Raw genomic sequence first — 17,522 nt, 5'->3', positions numbered from 1 at the left:
CTCCTCTCCATGGCAACGGGACGCTTACAACTACGGCAACCTTACTCAGTCAAAAAGGGTAATACGATAGACAAATTGCTGAAATAAAATATCCTGTTTATTCCAAGTATGATAAAATCAGAACATAACAACAAAAAAAACAAAACAATACCAAGCATCTGAACCATACAAATATACAATATGTACAATGCAGTTGGACTCCTGTCTATTGTGTATCTGTGCATCAACAACAGTTATGCTTAACAGGAATAAACTAGAATGAAATGTGCAGCTTAACATTTTCCTGACAGTTCTTCCTTGGTCATGGTCAGTCTTGTGAGATGATGTCCAGGTTGGCGAGGTGTCTCATGGTTGGCCGGCCGTGTGGACAGTTCCATGGATGCTCAATTTCCCCCATGTGAACCACCAGCTTCTTCATCTCACTGACACTCAGAGCAGTGCCAATCATCACCTGAGAACGAACATAAGCAAAACTATTTCCTTAAAAGAATTGACACGTTATTCAATTAGTCTACAACAAAACTGAATGACCAGTCTTATTGTAGATGTGTATAATGGATGTCACAGTGTTTTTACATATTAAAATTTACATTTGTACTATCAATCACAAACACTTACATTACTCCCAAAACCTGAAGTTTTATATTTGTTGGTTTTTATTTGCCCTTCCACACAAAAGTTTCATGAGATGTGCGTTTCTTTTTACCTCCATATGAAAAATATTACTGCAATGGTAATCAAATTAACAGCAATGTCGTATTACACCACAGTGAACAACAAAAATGATTTTCACAGTGCAAGGAATTAAAGGGAAATAAATGGCTACTGGAAAGGCAAACAAAAATTAAATTTAAAAAAAGTAAAACATGCTTTGCAGTAAACTATCTAAACATACAAAGGCACTGGTATAGTCATAAAACCTCTAATGGCCAATATCTGGAAATATTTACAAGTTTCAGTTTATTATCAGTATAAACTCACAGATTTTCGACAAGCTCTAGAGGCGAACATCTGTCTGACTCTGGATGGTCGGCACATGACCCCTGGGCTGTCACTCAACATGAAGATCAGCTCCTCAATATCTCCTGGACCGAATGTCCAGTTCTTACTGGTGGGCAGAGATACCAGTTTAACCCTCTCCATCACCTGAGCTACAGTCACAATGAAAAATATGGTTCAGTGGTTGTAAATATCAAAATGGGAAATCTGTACGTTAAATATGAGATGAAATGAACTAATGTTTAACAGTTCAACGTCCATACCGTCCTCCTCAACCAGAAATTCGAAGCCATTCTTTCTGAAAATCTCGATGTTCTCTAAGAGTACGTTCTCACTGACTGCAGTGAGGTGAAGTTTCTGAGGGCTGCAAACAAAAAGGAAAAAAAAAAAAAAACCACAAATCAATCACTGACCAGTAAAAAGATACCTTTAAACAATACAGTGTAAAAATTCATCTACACACTTAGACTCTTACGCTATGAGTTTCTGTCCTTGGAGCACGGTGTGCTGCTGCAGCATCTCGAAGTTGTATTTCTCATCTGTGGCGTGTTGGTCAATCATGAAGATGTCCGAGTTGAGTTTGGTGATAATGAAGCCCAGGTTAAACTGACCGATGATCTCCATCTCTTTAAACATGTCTTTACTGAAGACAGGAAATTAAGATTGTTTACTGTTCTGGAAATTACAGTCCATTACAGCCACATTCAGTCAGCAGTAGTTATAGCGTAGCGGTAAAATCCTACCTGATCTCCTTCCTCAGCTCTTCCTCTGCACTTTGGTTTTCTCCAGGGTTGATCTTGGCCCTGAAGCGTCGGTAGTTTAGCTCCTCATGGGCCTTCTGTTTCCTCTGGTCCCGTATCCTCCTTATCTTCCCCTCAAGCTCTTGTAAAGAGAACTGGAGATGCACTGTCCTCTTCTGTAAGCAGACTGGAGCATCCACTTTAGAGGAAGAGGATCCCTCAGAACAGTTTAAGAAAGTGTTGGATTCGAGTTCTGTAGGGAAATGTAGATTCTCTTTCCTGGCCCTCTTAGCATCAGGGCTCACAGTGCCGTCCTCATTTGAGGTGCATGGCTTTGTCTGTAGCTCTGGGTGTTCAGGAACAGTCTGACTGTTGTCTGATGTTTCTTCAAATGTTTCATCTTTTACACTGACTCCGTCAATCACCGGTTCAGGAGAACTGAGCTCCAGGCCAGAACAGTGACTATCTGGAGCTGCTGTAGTGGAAACAGAACTGGACACGGCACTGTCTTTTTCATGGTCTGTATCACCACACGACATCATTCTGTATCTGAATCCATCTAGCACTGACTTTCCCACTGGGGAAAATTTGGCTAGATCTTTTGCTGGTTTCTCTGGAGATTTAACACTTGGGCTGGAAGCAGGAGGTTTTACAGAACCCTTAAAAAAAGACTGCAGTGTTTTCTGTGTTGGGCCAGTGTTGGCAGATTTTGACATGCTTGATTTGGTATCAAAATTAGAGCTGTGATGACTTGAAAACGCAGCCTTTAGGCTGGCCAGGTTCAAGGATGACTTTGGGCTCTGTATCAGTGGTTCCAAGTTCTCTCCAGGTTCTGGCTTGTTCTGGCTAGACGGGACAACCTGACACAGGTCAGATGCAGATGTTGCATCTACAGACAAGTGACAGGCAAAATGTCAAAATAAAAGCACTGTAATAGAAAAGTCTTAACATAACTTATTTCTAAAAATCTCTCAGTGATATTACTCTGCTATAATATAAATATTATATTAGAGCATTTATAATAATATACTGTTAACTGTTGATATGCAGGCTAAATGTAATGATGTGCTCTTACTGGTGCTGGGCATGGGTGTGTAGTTCAGACTGATCTTATTGACTCCAGCCTCATACATGCTGATGAGAGAGGTCTTTAGAATAGCCAGCAAGAGTTTCTCCTCCTGAAGGAAAATCTGTCGTTTGTCTGGGGTTACGTTCACATCCACACACTCTGAAATAACATCACAAAAAACCCTCATGTATTACACAAGGCCAATTTTGTATTTCAGGAATAGAGTCTTGATATAGGCTGATTAAATTTTCTTACCTGAGGCAACAGCTATGTTCAAGGCAACAAATGGATACTGGTGTCTGTTGTACATGTGATACACTTCATTCACAAGTTTGGTTACCTAGAAGTTGGGAATATTCAGAGGTCAGGTGGAAATCAGTGAATCCTCACCTTTGAATTTCCCAATAAATCCACTACATAGGAATTACCTTAAGGGGATCACACGGTCGGTTGTTAATGAAAAAGAACTGTCTGTCTGTGGCGCTTCTCCCAACACCATGGTCTCCTCGTGACACAAACCCTGTGATGCTGTCAAAGCACACAGTTTTTACATTTTTAAATAAAAAATATGCAGAGAGAGGGATACAGCACTTCCATGCAATGATGCAACTCACGTGAAAAGCTGTTTGGGAAGATCTGCATCTTTGAGTCCATATTCTTCAATAATATTTTCTGTAGGCGACACTTGTTGAAAAGGAAGAAGACTCTGTAGCTATGGGACACCAAACAGACATTAAACCATGGAATTTTTTTTTTTTTTTTTTTTTTTAGTTTTTTAGGGTTTGAGGAAATTCTGTGACTCTATAAAATTCCTTAAAATGCAATGAACATCAAGCTTGAACCAAAAAAGTTTTACTTAGATACTGGCTACAATTTGGAAAATTAGACAGATACATTCCACAGTATTGAACATATGTTACTAAATGGTATGGTTAGACTTACAATCTCAGCAGTTGAAAAAACATTATGGTCAAGACAAAATGTATAAACAATGTGCCAAAGCTCCAACCTGTTTTGGTCCAAATATGGCTCCTATATTGTCTCTCATACTCTGGCTTCCACTGGTGCTGAGCACCGTGCTGCGCTTTCCCTGCCCATTTTGGTTGGAGCAGGTAATACGCACTCCTGTGGAGATGATACAGTACGACTGCAGGACGTGTATCATTTTGGTATATTCCTGAAAATACAGAAAAAATATATATATATATATATATATATATATTTATATTAGTGATTAAATATGAATCACCTGCACAATTTAAATGGCCACTGATAGGCTCTAAAGTGATAAATTCAAAGATATTCAAGGAAATGCTTATGGGCATTACATAATTACATGTTACATTACATATTATGCTCTGAGAGAAGACTTTTACCTCAGAATCATATAAATTATTTATGTTAAGTATGTCACTCTCACTGTTCACTGATCCAGCAGAGATCAGATTAGTGCTTTTGTATGTTCTTGCACTGTGTTACATTTCTGCCACACATTTTCATTTTTATATTGATTAATGTGTTTTTCTTTTTCTCCTGTAATCCACCAGGTTTCATTTATGATTTGAAAATCAACTTGCAAATTTTACAAACTCCTCTGAGATAACATGGATGATCCATCACTCTGAACATTTATACTGTGTAAAAACTATGTTATGATGCATCACTATGTGATGTGATGGTGGAAACCTTGGATGTCCAAGCCTTGGTGCAGCCCTACACTTGCATTCACAAAACCAACAACTGAATTCACAACCTGAACCTATAGTCAGAAAATCAAACCCAGGAGAAAAACAATGAGGAAAAACTGACATTTGGAAAAGTATGATGCTAATTTGGTAGCTTCTTGCCTCTGCTGTGTTTATCTCTTATTTACATGAAACATAAAATATTTTTTCAGTAAAGCAATAAATAAATAAGTAATAAAATTTTAATGTAACTCTAACAAAAGTGTCAACTTAACGTTAACTGTCAGAATCTCAAGCAAGTCTAAAGTCACTGCAAGACAATTCTATATAACATAACGGAAACCAAAGGCTGCCTAGATTGTAGGACTAACTGTTAAACTTGAAAAAAAAAAAAAAAAGCTTTAACATGTTTTGGAAAGCTGTCAGGAGTTCCATAAAATGTGTGTGATAAGTAGTAAAAAGGGCTAAAACATGCAGAAACATCCGAATGATCCTTCAGTGACTGACCTTCTTTATGTTGCGCTGGAACTCCTTGTGTCGAACAGGCAGGGTGCAGAAAAGCTGCTGCAGGCTGACGGTGGTGCCTTGCTGACGGGGATGAGGTGACCGCTGCACCATGTGGCCTTTGTGGTCAAACACCAGCTTGGTCCCCACCTGGTTGGACTCATGGCATGTCACCACACTCAGATCACTGGAACAAGGAGTTGGAAGCTAGTGAGGCGAAAAGCAATTTAAGTTTATGCACCGAATTAACATAGCTGTCAAAGTGTGTTACCTCAGGGCACATAAAGAGCTGAGGGCTTCACCTCTGAAGCCAAATGTTTCCACATGGATGAGATCAGAGAAATCTCTTAGCTTTGATGTGTGATGCTTCAGTGCTGTGGAACAGACAGGGGAGGTTTCAGTGGGTAGGCCTTGTTTAACGGAGCGGATATATGAAGCTGACTCTTACTTAGTCCTTCAAAGTTGGCCTCCTCTACTCCTTTCCCATTGTCTGACACCTCCACTAGTTCAGCTCCACACTCCTTCAGTTTCACATCTGGAACATGCAAGAATGTGATAATGAGCGTACACACAGCAATGACGAGCAATCTTGTGCAGTCTTGTTTTCTTTCAACTGTACTATGCAGATAAATCTCTTACAGTACAGTGAGAACCTTGTTGAGGATTCAGCCCATTTCCAGGTGGGCTTTTGTTCCATTACATGTCTATCTTTTTAATATATTTTGTCACAAAGGATTTATTTCGTTGTGCTTTCTCAAAAGTTGAAACATGATACAGGAATTTTCTGTCCATAATTTAAGTTCTATCAGTATCTACTGTTGTACCGGACTGTAAAACAAAGGCACCTAAGATAAAACCATTGTTTTGATAGTGTTCACAACAGCAGCTCTCCAGTAAAATGTGCTCTACTAGAACCTCATCAGCTGACAAAAAAAACCCCCAGTATCAACTTAAACTTCCCCCTATGGGAAAATATATACCTGTGTATATCTTTGCTTACCAATATTGGTGGCTCCTGCATCAATGCTGTTTTCCACCAGCTCTTTGACAGCAGTGGCTAAACTCAGCACCACCTGCCCTGAGCAGATCTGATGCACTGAGTGCTTGTCAATGGCCCTGATGGCTCCTGCAGGTTCAGGGCTAATAAGAAGAAAACAAGCACATTGGTGAATAATAACGTCGCCCTCTTCTGTATGAAAACTGTAGCAATCACATGCTCAACTATCAACTATTGCATTTATTTGTGATGTGTACAGGTTCAATAAAACCTACATGACAAGGGGAGGTAACTAATACTAAAATGTAATGACATTACACGTTTAACATTTAGATTTGCAGGGTGTAATAGACATATATCTGCAGGCAAATGAAAGAAATACCATGGAAGCTAACTCACCAAGCATCAGACATCTTCAAAGCCTGAAAAGCCTGAGGCGGGATTCACTCAAACTTTGATATGTGGCTTCATCTGCAACAGATAAACCGAGAGACGCGAATGAACATGTTGCCACTCGTGCAAATTTAGCAACTTTGTTTCCACGGAGTGTCGGTGCTGAAGCCTCCTCACGACATCGTGCTGTAAACACAAACGTGAAGCTGTACCGCGCGTAGTGCGCGAAGCGTTCAAGAGCGTCACCCCTGCGCAAAGACGACGCAAGTTGACTAGTAAAAGTGATAACGTGAAGTATTGAGTGTGTAAAAAAAAAAAGCAACCTCTCGAAAACGAACACAGAAACAATAGCGATAAAAACGTCAAAATAATAATATCACTGTACATAAAAGAGTAAAAACAAAACCCGTTGCCTAAAACTCTGGAGAATTTCATCACCAAACCCACCGCAACCTTTGACCTATTGAGATGTTAGGGCGCATGTGCAAATACCTCATATTGTAAAAAAACGAATAAATAGCTTTTTGCTACTGGGTAATCACCCGTGGCTTTAAGCTATAGACTTTATTTCTATAAGAACACAGCATCATTGTTGGTTTTACCCTATAGTTTTGAGTGTAATCTTTTTTTGTCTATCAGTCAATGACGTTGGAAGTCGCACACGTTTAACTGTCAGACGGTCCCTGCATGGCGGTGAAATCTGTAGTAGTCATGGAGGACAGTATGGGACTTTTGGTGTAGTTTCCACTGTCCTTTCTGTTAGATTCACGCCATGTAAACATTTCAGGAGCTAGGGCTTAACGAGTGTTTTGACGAGTCTTACTGCGGATATGGGCTAGCTACCGTGAATTGGGCAGCGTTTTAAAATAAGGACTTTGTTTCGCCGGGGTATCGTTGTTCACATTCAACAAGGATGTACAGTTCAACATCTAACAACGGGCTCCTGAGGGCAGAGGAGTGCTCTGGTAATGGCAGTAGCCTTTTGGTCCGACACAGCCTGACATCCACCAGGATGAAGCATGAGGCTGAGACTAGCTTTAGCCTGCTAAGTTTGGCAAGCGAAGAGGACGATGAAGTCCAGTTTGACAGTAAGCAGCTTTTTCTTCTAGTACTTCAAGTTGCTCCCTGTCGTTAGGTAACCATTAACCCAGCCCTGCCGAGCAAACAGTGGTGGCTGTGAGCCCATATTGATACGACAATACAAATCGTCTGACTTTTGAATGGCTTAAATTAGCACTCTTGCTTTATTTTTAATGTGGTGGGGGCGTAGTTAAGGATTTACATGCCATGTGACTCTCAAGCTGCAGTGCTGAGCCCATCCGACTATTACTCCAGCTTTAAAAACATTCACATCAATGTATGTGTTGTCTATCCTAAAAATGGTTTAATAACAAAAAGTATTTTTAGGCAGATGTGGTGTTTTAAAGTTTATTTGCAATGTTTAACATCTGCCCACACCTGTGCAGTGATCACTTAATACATCAGACTCATCCTAGGTTTTGGAAGTTACCTGAGCCTGAAGAATGTAATGACCAAAGATGCATTAGCAGTCCCCAGTTTATGATCTACAAGGAGCCAGCGCTCATTCAGTTTGCACAGGAAAACCTAATCACACTTTATTCCAGCTGTTTTAAAAATGATCTCAGACCTAGCACAGTCATTTTTATTAATATAGTGGTTTTCCACCCACAGACTTCACTGTAATCCTGTTTTAATACTTCTGGGCTACAACTTGCATTTACATTCAGATATGATTTAGTCTTCCCCTTGAGACAGTCATTCGTCCTATACAAATAACCATAATAGTGTCTTTGTGTTACATAAACTCCAAACTATTAATATCTAAAGTCTCTAAGGATCAACTTTGATCCCTACATCACAGGAATAACCTCTTAATAAAGAGATTCCTAACTATTTGGATAGTCCAGCCATGTTCTCTATTGTATTAAGATAAATTATTCTAAACCTATTTAAGCTCTCTAAAGTAGTCCAATTTTTCACTGTGATTTTATTAGTTTGATGTGGTGAAGAAGCTTACTTTTTTTTCTATTTGTAAACAGAAATGTATGAATGTGTATTTATATAAATGCATACATCAATATCAGAAGATGGTCTTATGTGTCTTGTGAGCACGAATTAGCAGGCTTAAAGGGGCAGTTAAGCAGTTATTATGACACATTAATAAAAGTGGGGGACTTATGCAAGATAGGCTTTTTGTTCCTTGTATAAGTCAAGGTTCAAAATCAGTGGATCATTCCCCATAATGAATTGAATAAGTATTTCATTAGTCCTTCCCTTCCTCTTAAATGTGGCCATCTTTCAAACTTCTTACCCCCAGTTTTATAACAGGTATTGTGTCATACTCAGATTTAGAGAGCTCCCTCCACTGCCACTGAAGACTTTTTGCAACAGTTTTCACAGGCTGAGTAGTATTCTCCGCAATGAGTTAATTGACCTTCACTAGTAAAATTAGTGCAGTGTCCCTTTACCTAGTGACGTCATCAGATGTAACATGAAATCAAGACTTGCTTCTCCACACATCCTGCAGTATGAGGAAATGAAAGTAAATGAAGTAGCAGGCAACTCTGACAGATGATACAGCCCCTCCTTCCCATTCTGGCACGGGGGCCAAGTGTCTTAGTTTGGTCATGTGTTTGTTGACTAGGCTACACTAGGTGGAGGAGGCCGGTGTCCACTGGACCAGGCAGATAAGCATTACTGCTGTTCACACCCCCCTATGTATATTCAAGATGAACTCATTTTGTGCCTTGGAGGTGAACAGGATAATCATTATTATAGCTCTGAGTGCTTGATATTGTACCAAAAGGCTTTTATTCAGAAAAATGGACCTAGGAGAAAAAAATATTGTTGAAATGATTGCAAAGGTTATTGAAGAAGGTAAGACAACCGTAACTCTGTACGGAAAAAAAAATTATTATAGATATATGAGTATTGGATTTATTGGAAGTTGAACAAATTCAAATATAATGTGAACAGTTTTTTTGTGCTACAGTATCCAGTTTGGACCTTTTTAAGGGTAAATTTCATTGTAAACAAAAACTATGCAGAAACAAAACTTAACAGAGAATCAACTGAGAATTTTTAAAACTGTAATTCACCACTACTTCCTGTTTCTCATTTTTAATTTTTATGTATGCTCAGCTTCTGACACAGATAATGACCGTGAGGTGTTAATCGCTGGTAGACATTACCCGTCCATCCAAGAGTTTGCCTCGGCAATCCCCAACCACCTTCTCCTGGGGTCTCTGCTGGAGCACCTGTGCTTCGTCTATGAGAGTAATCCAGCACGTTCACGTATGCTGTTTAAAGGTAGTTACAAAGATGTCGCGTGTATGTTTAGTATTCTGTCACTACATCAAGCTGCGTTAAGTATTTTGAAATTATTGTTTGTTGTTTGCTATTTCAAATTCAGTGACAAATAAATGTGTTGTCCCTCTGACAGTCATTGGCCAGCGTTTGGCAGCCATGAACCTCCTCTCGCCATTGGCCATAAGTGATGAGTTCAGCACTGTCAGACTCCAGCATAACCGGGCCTTCACTGAGCTGCTTAATGCTGCCAGCTCCTCATTGTACCCACAGGTAAATGAACATGTTGGACACTAGGTACATTCACCAGGAGCAGGAGGTATGTTGTTATGTAAAGTGAGTGTTTTTACTCAGTATAATAGATGTCAATAAGCGCTCTGACCAAAGCGGCGCCCTCAGCTTACAGTTTTGTAAACCGGGTAGTGCTGATCAGTGCGTATTGTTGTCATGCTCGCAGCGTGAACACTGTGTGTATCCTTGTCTTATTTTTCAGGGTCTTGGCACAAACGCACACAATCCCTCTACAAGGTAAGGTGTACTTGGTGTAGTTTTGAATGTTTTGCAGCTTTCAAGGTATATTTAAGCTTTACGTGAGAAATGTTGGTTTTTGTCTTCCCACAGACCTAAGGAGGGACTATTTCAAGCTCAGACGTCACGGTATCTTAGTGAGTTTGAAGAAATCTGCAGACTAGGGAAAGGAGCTTATGGAAATGTTTTTAAGGTATTTTACTCACTTCTAATCCGTATTGTTTGTCCTGTCCAGCTCTTTTAAAGACATGAGTTGAGGTGATCAACACAGTCATTTTATTTTTGACATCATCTCGTAGGTTATGAACAAACTTGATGGGCAATATTATGCTGTGAAGAAAATTCTCATCAAAAAAGTCTCGAAGGATGACTGTATGAAGGTGGGCCGTCAGTGTTTTATCAATAGACCCTTTTCACGCCCGAATACAGAGATATAACAGATGCCCACTTTAACAAATGCGATTGTTTTGTTCACTCCAGGTGCTCAGAGAAGTCAAAGTGTTGTCCAGTCTGCAGCATGTAAATGTTGTGGGCTATCACACTGCATGGATGGAACATGTTCAGCCTGCAGCATGTAAGTAATTAACTGCTGTCCTGCAACATTTTGGTTACATTAAGTTACTGTTCACACAGACTGGTGAATAACAACAATGTGTTATCCATTTGAAGTGCTTTATGTGTAAACTGTCTTTGTTGCAGATCCTGAGTCTCTCCTGCCTGCACTGGAATCACCTGGACAACAAGACAGGTAAGTCGTAAGTGTATGATTTAACACCAGCCAAAATCTGAATTATCTCCACACTGGCTGATGACCTTTTGAAAAAATACTATTTGTAACACACAGTCATGAATAAATTACAAACTGAATATCTATGATATAATAACAGCGTATCCCACAACTCGAGACTTGTCTTCTTTTCTTGCAGTTTTGATGAGAGCCTTGACGGCAGCAACACCAGCTCCTCTATAGTTTTTCAAAGCCTCAGTCAAGCACCAACGGATGCAGCTCAAAGAGAGACGCAGTCTGTCAAAGCTTTAGTTCCAACCCAAGAGAAGGGCCAGGTGGTGTGTCCCAAGACGACGCGCCGCCTCCCAGAGAACTACGTCCCCTGTGTGTTCCTGGGACAGCGAGGTCCCATGAAGGGCTCCAAATGTCCTGCCATGGGTTGGGACAGCTCAGCATTGTTAGAGGAGGAGTGCAGCAGGAGTAGCATCGAGCTGAACAACAACTCCTGCATCGACAAGGAGTGTCAACAGTGGGCTGACAAATGCACAACAAAGCCTTCTAAGGAGGTAGGTGCTTTAAGCGCCTCTCAGGGATCAGGCTAATTACTGGAACAATAAACTTTGCTAGATTTGACGGTGTCAGTATTTCAATAAAATTCAGAACAATGCTACAGTGAAATGTACTCTTAAAAACTTTTCCTCTGTATCTGCAGGTGCAGTTCCACCTGATGCTCTACATCCAGATGCAGCTGTGTGAGCGCTCAATGAAGGACTGGATCTCTGAGAGAAATGCCAAACCCAAAGAAGAACAAACCTCAAGATGTAATTGTTTGACACATCATTTTCTGCAATTTTATATTGTTCCAATCCAGATTTCATTTATTAAAAGTACACAATTTTTATCAGTTTCTTTCTATTTACAGATGACTGGTAATGTAATTTAATTTGTGGTGATATTTTATTTCACATGTGTTCTAAGATGCAATTTTGGAAATAAATACTTTAGCACTTTTCTTCAGGTCCTTACGGATGCGTTGATGCTGAACACACTCTCAGCCTGTTGAGAAACATACTTGAAGGGGTGGAGTACATTCACTCCAGGGGAATCATGCACAGAGACCTGAAGGTAAGGGTGCTGATAGATTTTATTTGATTAGCCTGTGTATGTATGTTTGAATTTATTAGATTCAAGGTGTCTCTGTAGCTCTATGCAGACGTTTGCGGTCACATGCAATTTTCATTGGTGTCTGAGTCCTGTTGTTTATCATCAGTCACAAAGCAGATGCCGTGTATGTTCTCCCAGTAGTTGAAGACAAAGTCGTATAGCCTCTCCGGCAGGATTTCTTTCAGTTCCCCTTTGTTGCCTCGGATGTGTCTCAGATAAATATCAATCTTGCAAATATCCTGAAGCCTTCTTGGTTGCTGAGTGAGTTTTAGTAGCTGGTCTCTCTGCTTGAAGAAACACGGTAAAGTCAAGGTTAAGGGCAGGTGGCCGTTTTGGTTGTAGACGGTGAGCGGGGAGGTCAGGCTGAGGAGTTTCACCAGCAGGGAGCTGTTCCTCACATTAGACCTTTGGTTCAGGAACAGAAACAGACAGTTCTCCCCTGCTCGGTTGAGCTTGTTGACGTTACCTCCGTACCTGAGCAGCAGGTCGACCAGCTCCTTTTTGCCCATGCTGCACGCGTTCTGTAAAGGTGTAATTCCCTCCTTGTTCTCCGCATTGGGCTCAGCCCCATGATCCAGCAGCTCAGAGACGCAGCTTAAGTCGTCTTCCAGGGTCTTACTGGTCTTCATAGACATTGCAACGGCAGCAAAGTGGAGAGGAGTGCTTCCACTGTGCTTCACCCCCTTGAAAATAGTCAGGAATGAACATTTATTAGATTTTAATATTTTTAGATGTTTAACTTTTAGCATATAAAACATATGCTAGGACATAATAGGATAGTCGTTGGAGTTTTTATCCAAAAACTTTTGCATATGCATTGTGTGAATTATATCGCCACTTTCTTCATTCTCAAATGTTTATGAGTAATAACAAAATCAACATGTGATTTAGATGTTTATGAACAAACATCTGTGGAAAGTTATTGTCCTTGAAATAGAAAGTAAAGCACAGGTGACATTTAAAAATAAGAAAAATATATAATATAATCCAATGTATTTGATAATTTCTATATTTTTCATTTGTTTTCAAGGTGGTAAAAAAGCCACATTTCATGAATTAGTTTTTTATTGTTTTCATCCTACTAAATTAGTCTTGATTTGAGAAGAGTATGTTGGATAAATGATATAAATTACTGAGTTGAATTACATTTTTTCATTTTTCACGGCGGACATTTTGACTCCTGGCAGGAAATGCACAGGTGTGACTAATATGATTAACGAGGGATGTTTACTGAGAAGTGTCCCAGTGAGTCATGAAATGTGTCGTAATCAGCATTATTACACCCATGCTCCATCCACTGCAGTCAAAATGACTCTTGTGAAAAAGTTCGCCATGTTTTGTCTTTTGTGTTTTGCCGTGAAAATGTAAGCAAGGGGGAAAAAAAATACAGCAACTAACAAAACCAAACAGAGGAATAGCACAAACCATGTGGATATCTGCTCCGTGACTGATCAAGTTGGCTATCATATCCTTATGGAGCATCCCAGCAGCCATATGCAGGGGCGTCATCCCACCGCTGTCCACGGCATTAACATCGGCGCCATAGCTGGCAAGAATCTGAACAGCAGACAGAGCAGCGTAGCGTACTGATAGGTGGAGAGCTGTCTGCTGACTCTCTCCCTCCACCTAGGGAGGAACCAGAAGAAACCACACCACAGCCAAACTATGTCAAGAGGAACTATATTCTTGAGAATCTTTAAGAGAGCTGTTCATGTTTGAACATATTTAATTTACACTTATATACAGCATTACAACGTTCCTTATTAATATGGGTGGTCCGTCTGGGAATTGAATTTAACTCTGGCATTGTTGGGCATACCTTTTACATGTTGAATTTCACTGATAGGAGCTTATATTAGTGCAAAAAGAGGGTAGTTATTGCTTGAAACACTGGTCACCTGTGCATTGATATTAACACCATGCTCACAGAGGAGCTGTAGACAGGCCTCCGCCTTCCTGTGCACATTGATCACAGCATTTTGCAACTTGGAATCTGGTTTCGGCCACGTAGTCAGGATGCTTGGCCAACCAACTATCACCAAGTGTAGCGTGGTTTGACCGAGCTGGTCCCTGTAATGGAGAAAAAGACTGTGACACTGTTGCAGAGGGAGAGCCGTCGCTTTCTACTTTAGTAGATAAAAGGAAACAGTGCAATACATGTCATTGTAATGGGTGTCAATGCGCTTGAGTTGAATTCACAGCAGTTGTACCAGGAAGTTCAAATTGCCAAATATAAAATGAAATTCATTCTGTATGTGTGGTCTTCTTTGTTTTAGGAAATAAACGTAACAGCTGAAATGAGTTTTATTTCATTAAGTCTATCTGCGTTACTTTATTTTATATTTAATGGGAGGCTTGCGTCATGAAAAAGCAACCTGATCTAACACTGTAGTATTAATGTAGCGATTCTAGGTGTTACTGTGTACACTAACACCTAACTGCGTTCTTGTTAGCGTGTGTGTGTGTGTGTGTGTGTATGTGTATGTGTATGTGTATGTGTGTGTGTGTGTTTGTTTGTCCAGACCTCATTTCAGGGTCTGCTCCTGCTGACAGCAGGCTCTTCATGCTCGTTACTCTTTTGTAAGAGGCAGCCAGATGTAGGGGAAGTATAGCAAAGCCCTAAGGCAAGACAAGTTAAGACCAGACAAAAACTGAGGAACACAAATATGTTCTAGTCTAGAAGTACTTTTTACTTTTTTCTTTTACTGTCTAAAATTGATCCCATTGGAGCATAAACACTGTAATCATTAAGCTTCTTGCAATAACTTCCATCTATATGCATGCTAATTTGTATATGATTTGTATATGATTTGGTGATATTATAAAATATAAGATGCTGTGGTTTTGTCCATGTGACAATGGTCTATAAAGTGATCTCACGTTTAGTGTATTTCAATTCTATATTCAATTCAGTAATTTCATTATTATAATTTAAGAATACGTTTGCATTGTGGCATTTACCTTCCAGAAAACTTTTCCAGGTGCACCGTCTTGTGCCTGAGTGAGAAAGTTGCTCCCATACTTTTTTAACCCATCTTCTATACGTCCCGAGTATTCATCCATCAGGGCAGTGTAGAATTCATTTCAATTGTGAAAGTTGATAATGTTCCACCGACTCTATTCCTTCTGCTCTTCCAGCATGACCACAGGCATCGCAGCTTCCCTGCTCTTCGTGCTTAGTCTGTCAGAAGGGAGGTGATAATCAGAATCAGGTTATTCTGGTTTGTTCTAAGGATACATTTCTTGGGGGGGATGCCGCTTAATTTGGAGGTGGGAAAATCAAATTGTGAAATACTACTTCCCTTTTCTGTATTTGGTGTTTTCAGTTGCTATTTCCGTTTTCTCTGTTCAGTGCTGTCAGTCAGTCTGATTTCATCATGTAGGTTTGAGAGTTATGTGTCTAACTTTGACGTTCAGCCTTCCTGTCTCAACTGATAACTTGTTGCTATGTGGGGGGGGGCAATTATAGGGACTGGTGACACCCTGTGGAGTAGTTAACTAGTTGTTCCAGTGTTTGTGGCACTTCAATATTTACTTTTAGGAATGGGAGAGTAATTGCTTGGTGAATGCTTACATTGTAATCAATCCATTGTTTGCAGTGCAGGACACACAGTACAGTATTTCCAGATTCAAATAGGGTAGTTAATGTGCTGTAAAGCAGCTGTATTTTTTCTGAATCACTGAATCAGTCTTTTTATGATGGACGCATCCAAAATCTACATCAGTGTTATAGTCTCTGTCTTCCCATCTGAGACTCTGTGGGATACATATTAGCAAAATAAGTGTTTAGAGTTTAATGTTAGATGGTTTTGATATTTGTATGAAACACTGTCTGACATGCAAAAAGTGCAGCTTTACAACCAGTGATATGTGGAACTAATTATAATATCTTTACTTTTCTCACAGCCAAGGAACATTTTCCTCCATGCTCAAGACTGCCATGTTCGGATTGGGGACTTTGGGTTGGCCTGCAGGGATATAATAGTGGATGGACATAAAAGCACCACCTCTCCTAACAGTGGTAACACTGCAGCTCTTGGCCTGTATTTTCATGACGCAGTACCTCACAGAACCAGTGAATGGTGCTATTTGCTCATAAGTCACTTTCCTTGCAGCTTCCTCACATACTACAGGCGTTGGTACATTTGTGTACGCTGCACCAGAACAATTGGCAGGCTCCCATTATGATTCAAAGGTAAACACAGTAATAGTACAACAACTTGATTATGATTAATTCAGACTTTATTTTTCATGGAACACAGGGTTTGTTTTTGTATTATAATAAATCGTTGTGAACTTCATCTTCACTGTTATCTCTTCTCTGACATTTTCAACAACTGCCAGTCTTTAAAATCTAAACTTTATTTGTATTGTTGTTGCTCTTGCAGTCAGACATGTACAGCATCGGAGTGCTGGCTCTCGAGCTATTCCAGCCCTTTGGGACAGAGATGGAGCGGGTCCGGACTCTTGGGGACTTGAGAGAGGGGAAAATCCCAGACTCATTCTGCCACAGATGGCCAGTCCTGGCTAAGTACATCATGAAGCTAACAAGTAAAGAGCCTAGTGTTCGGCCCACTGCCAGCCAGCTTCTACAGAGTGAACTCTTCTGCAGCAAAGACATGGTACAGAGTGTTTTAACTTTAAAAATAATTAATTTTTTGTGATTTAAAAAAAAAAAATGTTCTAAACAAATTATTTGGAATTAGTAATATGAATATAAAATCTACAACTATAAATTTATGGAAACATTTAACAACATACATATTAACATAACAATATTAATATATTAACATATTACACATACATACATTTAACAACGTAACTTTTAAGTTTTTGTTGTACTGTACGTGTAGCAACGTGTTCATGTGTTGAAGTAGCAAAGTAATAGATCAGTCTGTTTTTTAAAATAACATTTAACACACAATGGCTCCAGCAAGATTATGGCACTTGTATCTGCACTTAAGGTTCCCAATTCTTTCCCCTTCAGGTGATCCACGGCTTGCAGAGAAGGGTTGAGGAGCAGGAGGAAGAGATCATGCAGCTTAGGAGACAGATCAGTCGGCTTCAGAGCTCATAAGCAACAGTTAATTTGTCTGAGTCAGACAAGACATGAGCCTTAAAAAATTCAACAACCCACAGACTGTTTAAACTTGATTTATTTAACTGCTGCTGTACTATGTTTTGGTGACTTGGTACGAGTGGTAGTGTGTGTGTGTGTGTGTAAGCATGAGTGTGTCATGTACACTTAAATGTGTATTATTTATTTTCATGCTGCTGTTTAATAAAGCCTGTTCCTGCTATGTGTGATGGGGTTTCCAAGAATAAGTGATTACTGATCATCTGAGATGTTGTTTTGATGCATTTATGACAAACTGAAAAAGTGAAGTAC

At 39.9% G+C, this 17,522-nt stretch overlaps 3 protein-coding genes across 3 annotated transcripts; 1 reads left to right on the top strand and 2 right to left on the bottom strand.

Annotated features, from left to right (window-relative positions):
* Positions 1-81: 81 nt before the first annotated feature.
* pms2 (PMS1 homolog 2, mismatch repair system component) lies at positions 82-6,810 on the bottom strand. Its single transcript, XM_071463521.1, has 15 exons — positions 6,394-6,810; positions 5,998-6,137; positions 5,446-5,532; positions 5,269-5,371; positions 5,001-5,184; positions 3,818-3,985; positions 3,423-3,520; positions 3,237-3,336; positions 3,064-3,148; positions 2,815-2,967; positions 1,743-2,628; positions 1,475-1,642; positions 1,263-1,363; positions 982-1,151; positions 82-451 (listed from the first exon to the last, which is right to left on the bottom strand). The coding sequence occupies exons 1-15, from the start codon at positions 6,405-6,407 to the stop codon at positions 308-310; spliced, it is 2,601 nt and encodes an 866-aa protein (XP_071319622.1). The 5' UTR covers positions 6,408-6,810; the 3' UTR covers positions 82-307.
* A 132-nt stretch (positions 6,811-6,942) lies between these two features.
* eif2ak1 (eukaryotic translation initiation factor 2-alpha kinase 1) lies at positions 6,943-17,444 on the top strand. The gene is made up of 15 exons (XM_071463525.1): positions 6,943-7,475; positions 9,550-9,717; positions 9,851-9,987; positions 10,208-10,242; positions 10,336-10,435; positions 10,542-10,622; positions 10,723-10,816; positions 10,942-10,990; positions 11,169-11,535; positions 11,682-11,790; positions 11,988-12,094; positions 16,040-16,154; positions 16,249-16,328; positions 16,522-16,755; positions 17,121-17,444. Exons 1-15 carry the CDS (start codon positions 7,301-7,303, stop codon positions 17,208-17,210), a joined length of 1,941 nt encoding a protein of 646 aa, XP_071319626.1. The 5' UTR covers positions 6,943-7,300; the 3' UTR covers positions 17,211-17,444.
* Positions 12,096-15,497, bottom strand: LOC139609227 (ankyrin repeat domain-containing protein 61-like). Its single transcript, XM_071463526.1, has 5 exons — positions 15,095-15,497; positions 14,658-14,752; positions 14,032-14,203; positions 13,559-13,759; positions 12,096-12,816 (listed from the first exon to the last, which is right to left on the bottom strand). The coding sequence occupies exons 1-5, from the start codon at positions 15,194-15,196 to the stop codon at positions 12,193-12,195; spliced, it is 1,194 nt and encodes a 397-aa protein (XP_071319627.1). The 5' UTR covers positions 15,197-15,497; the 3' UTR covers positions 12,096-12,192.
* Positions 17,445-17,522: the final 78 nt, after the last annotated feature.

This window comes from Trachinotus anak, unplaced genomic scaffold, assembly GCF_046630095.1.
Source record: "Trachinotus anak isolate AG129_WGS33_773 ecotype Australia unplaced genomic scaffold, CSIRO_AGI_Tana_v1 ptg000025l, whole genome shotgun sequence".
NCBI classification, from domain to species: domain Eukaryota; kingdom Metazoa; phylum Chordata; class Actinopteri; order Carangiformes; family Carangidae; genus Trachinotus; species Trachinotus anak.
The sequence above is the reverse complement of the archived record's forward strand: the minus strand, read 5'-3'. Positions and strand labels throughout refer to the sequence as shown.

Bases quoted from the DNA above. Each gene is read 5' to 3' on its own strand.
- eif2ak1 (XM_071463525.1), top strand. From the start codon at position 7,301: ATGTACAGTTCAACATCTAACAACGGGCTCCTGAGGGCAGAGGAGTGC. The intron at 9,988-10,207 runs GTAAATGAACAT...CTTATTTTTCAG, and splicing joins GCTCCTCATTGTACCCACAG to GGTCTTGGCACAAACGCACA. The intron at 12,095-16,039 runs GTAAGGGTGCTG...CTTTTCTCACAG, and splicing joins TCATGCACAGAGACCTGAAG to CCAAGGAACATTTTCCTCCA.
- pms2 (XM_071463521.1), bottom strand. The intron at 5,372-5,445 runs GTAAGAGTCAGC...TCTGTTCCACAG, and splicing joins GGCCAACTTTGAAGGACTAA to CACTGAAGCATCACACATCA. The intron at 1,152-1,262 runs GTATGGACGTTG...TTGTGACTGTAG, and splicing joins ATTTCTGGTTGAGGAGGACG to CTCAGGTGATGGAGAGGGTT.
- LOC139609227 (XM_071463526.1), bottom strand. From the start codon at position 15,196: ATGGATGAATACTCGGGACGTATAGAAGATGGGTTAAAAAAGTATGGG. The intron at 14,204-14,657 runs GTCTGGACAAAC...TCTCCATTACAG, and splicing joins GGAGCAGACCCTGAAATGAG to GGACCAGCTCGGTCAAACCA. The intron at 13,760-14,031 runs GTGACCAGTGTT...GTTCCTCCCTAG, and splicing joins GTGTTAATATCAATGCACAG to GTGGAGGGAGAGAGTCAGCA.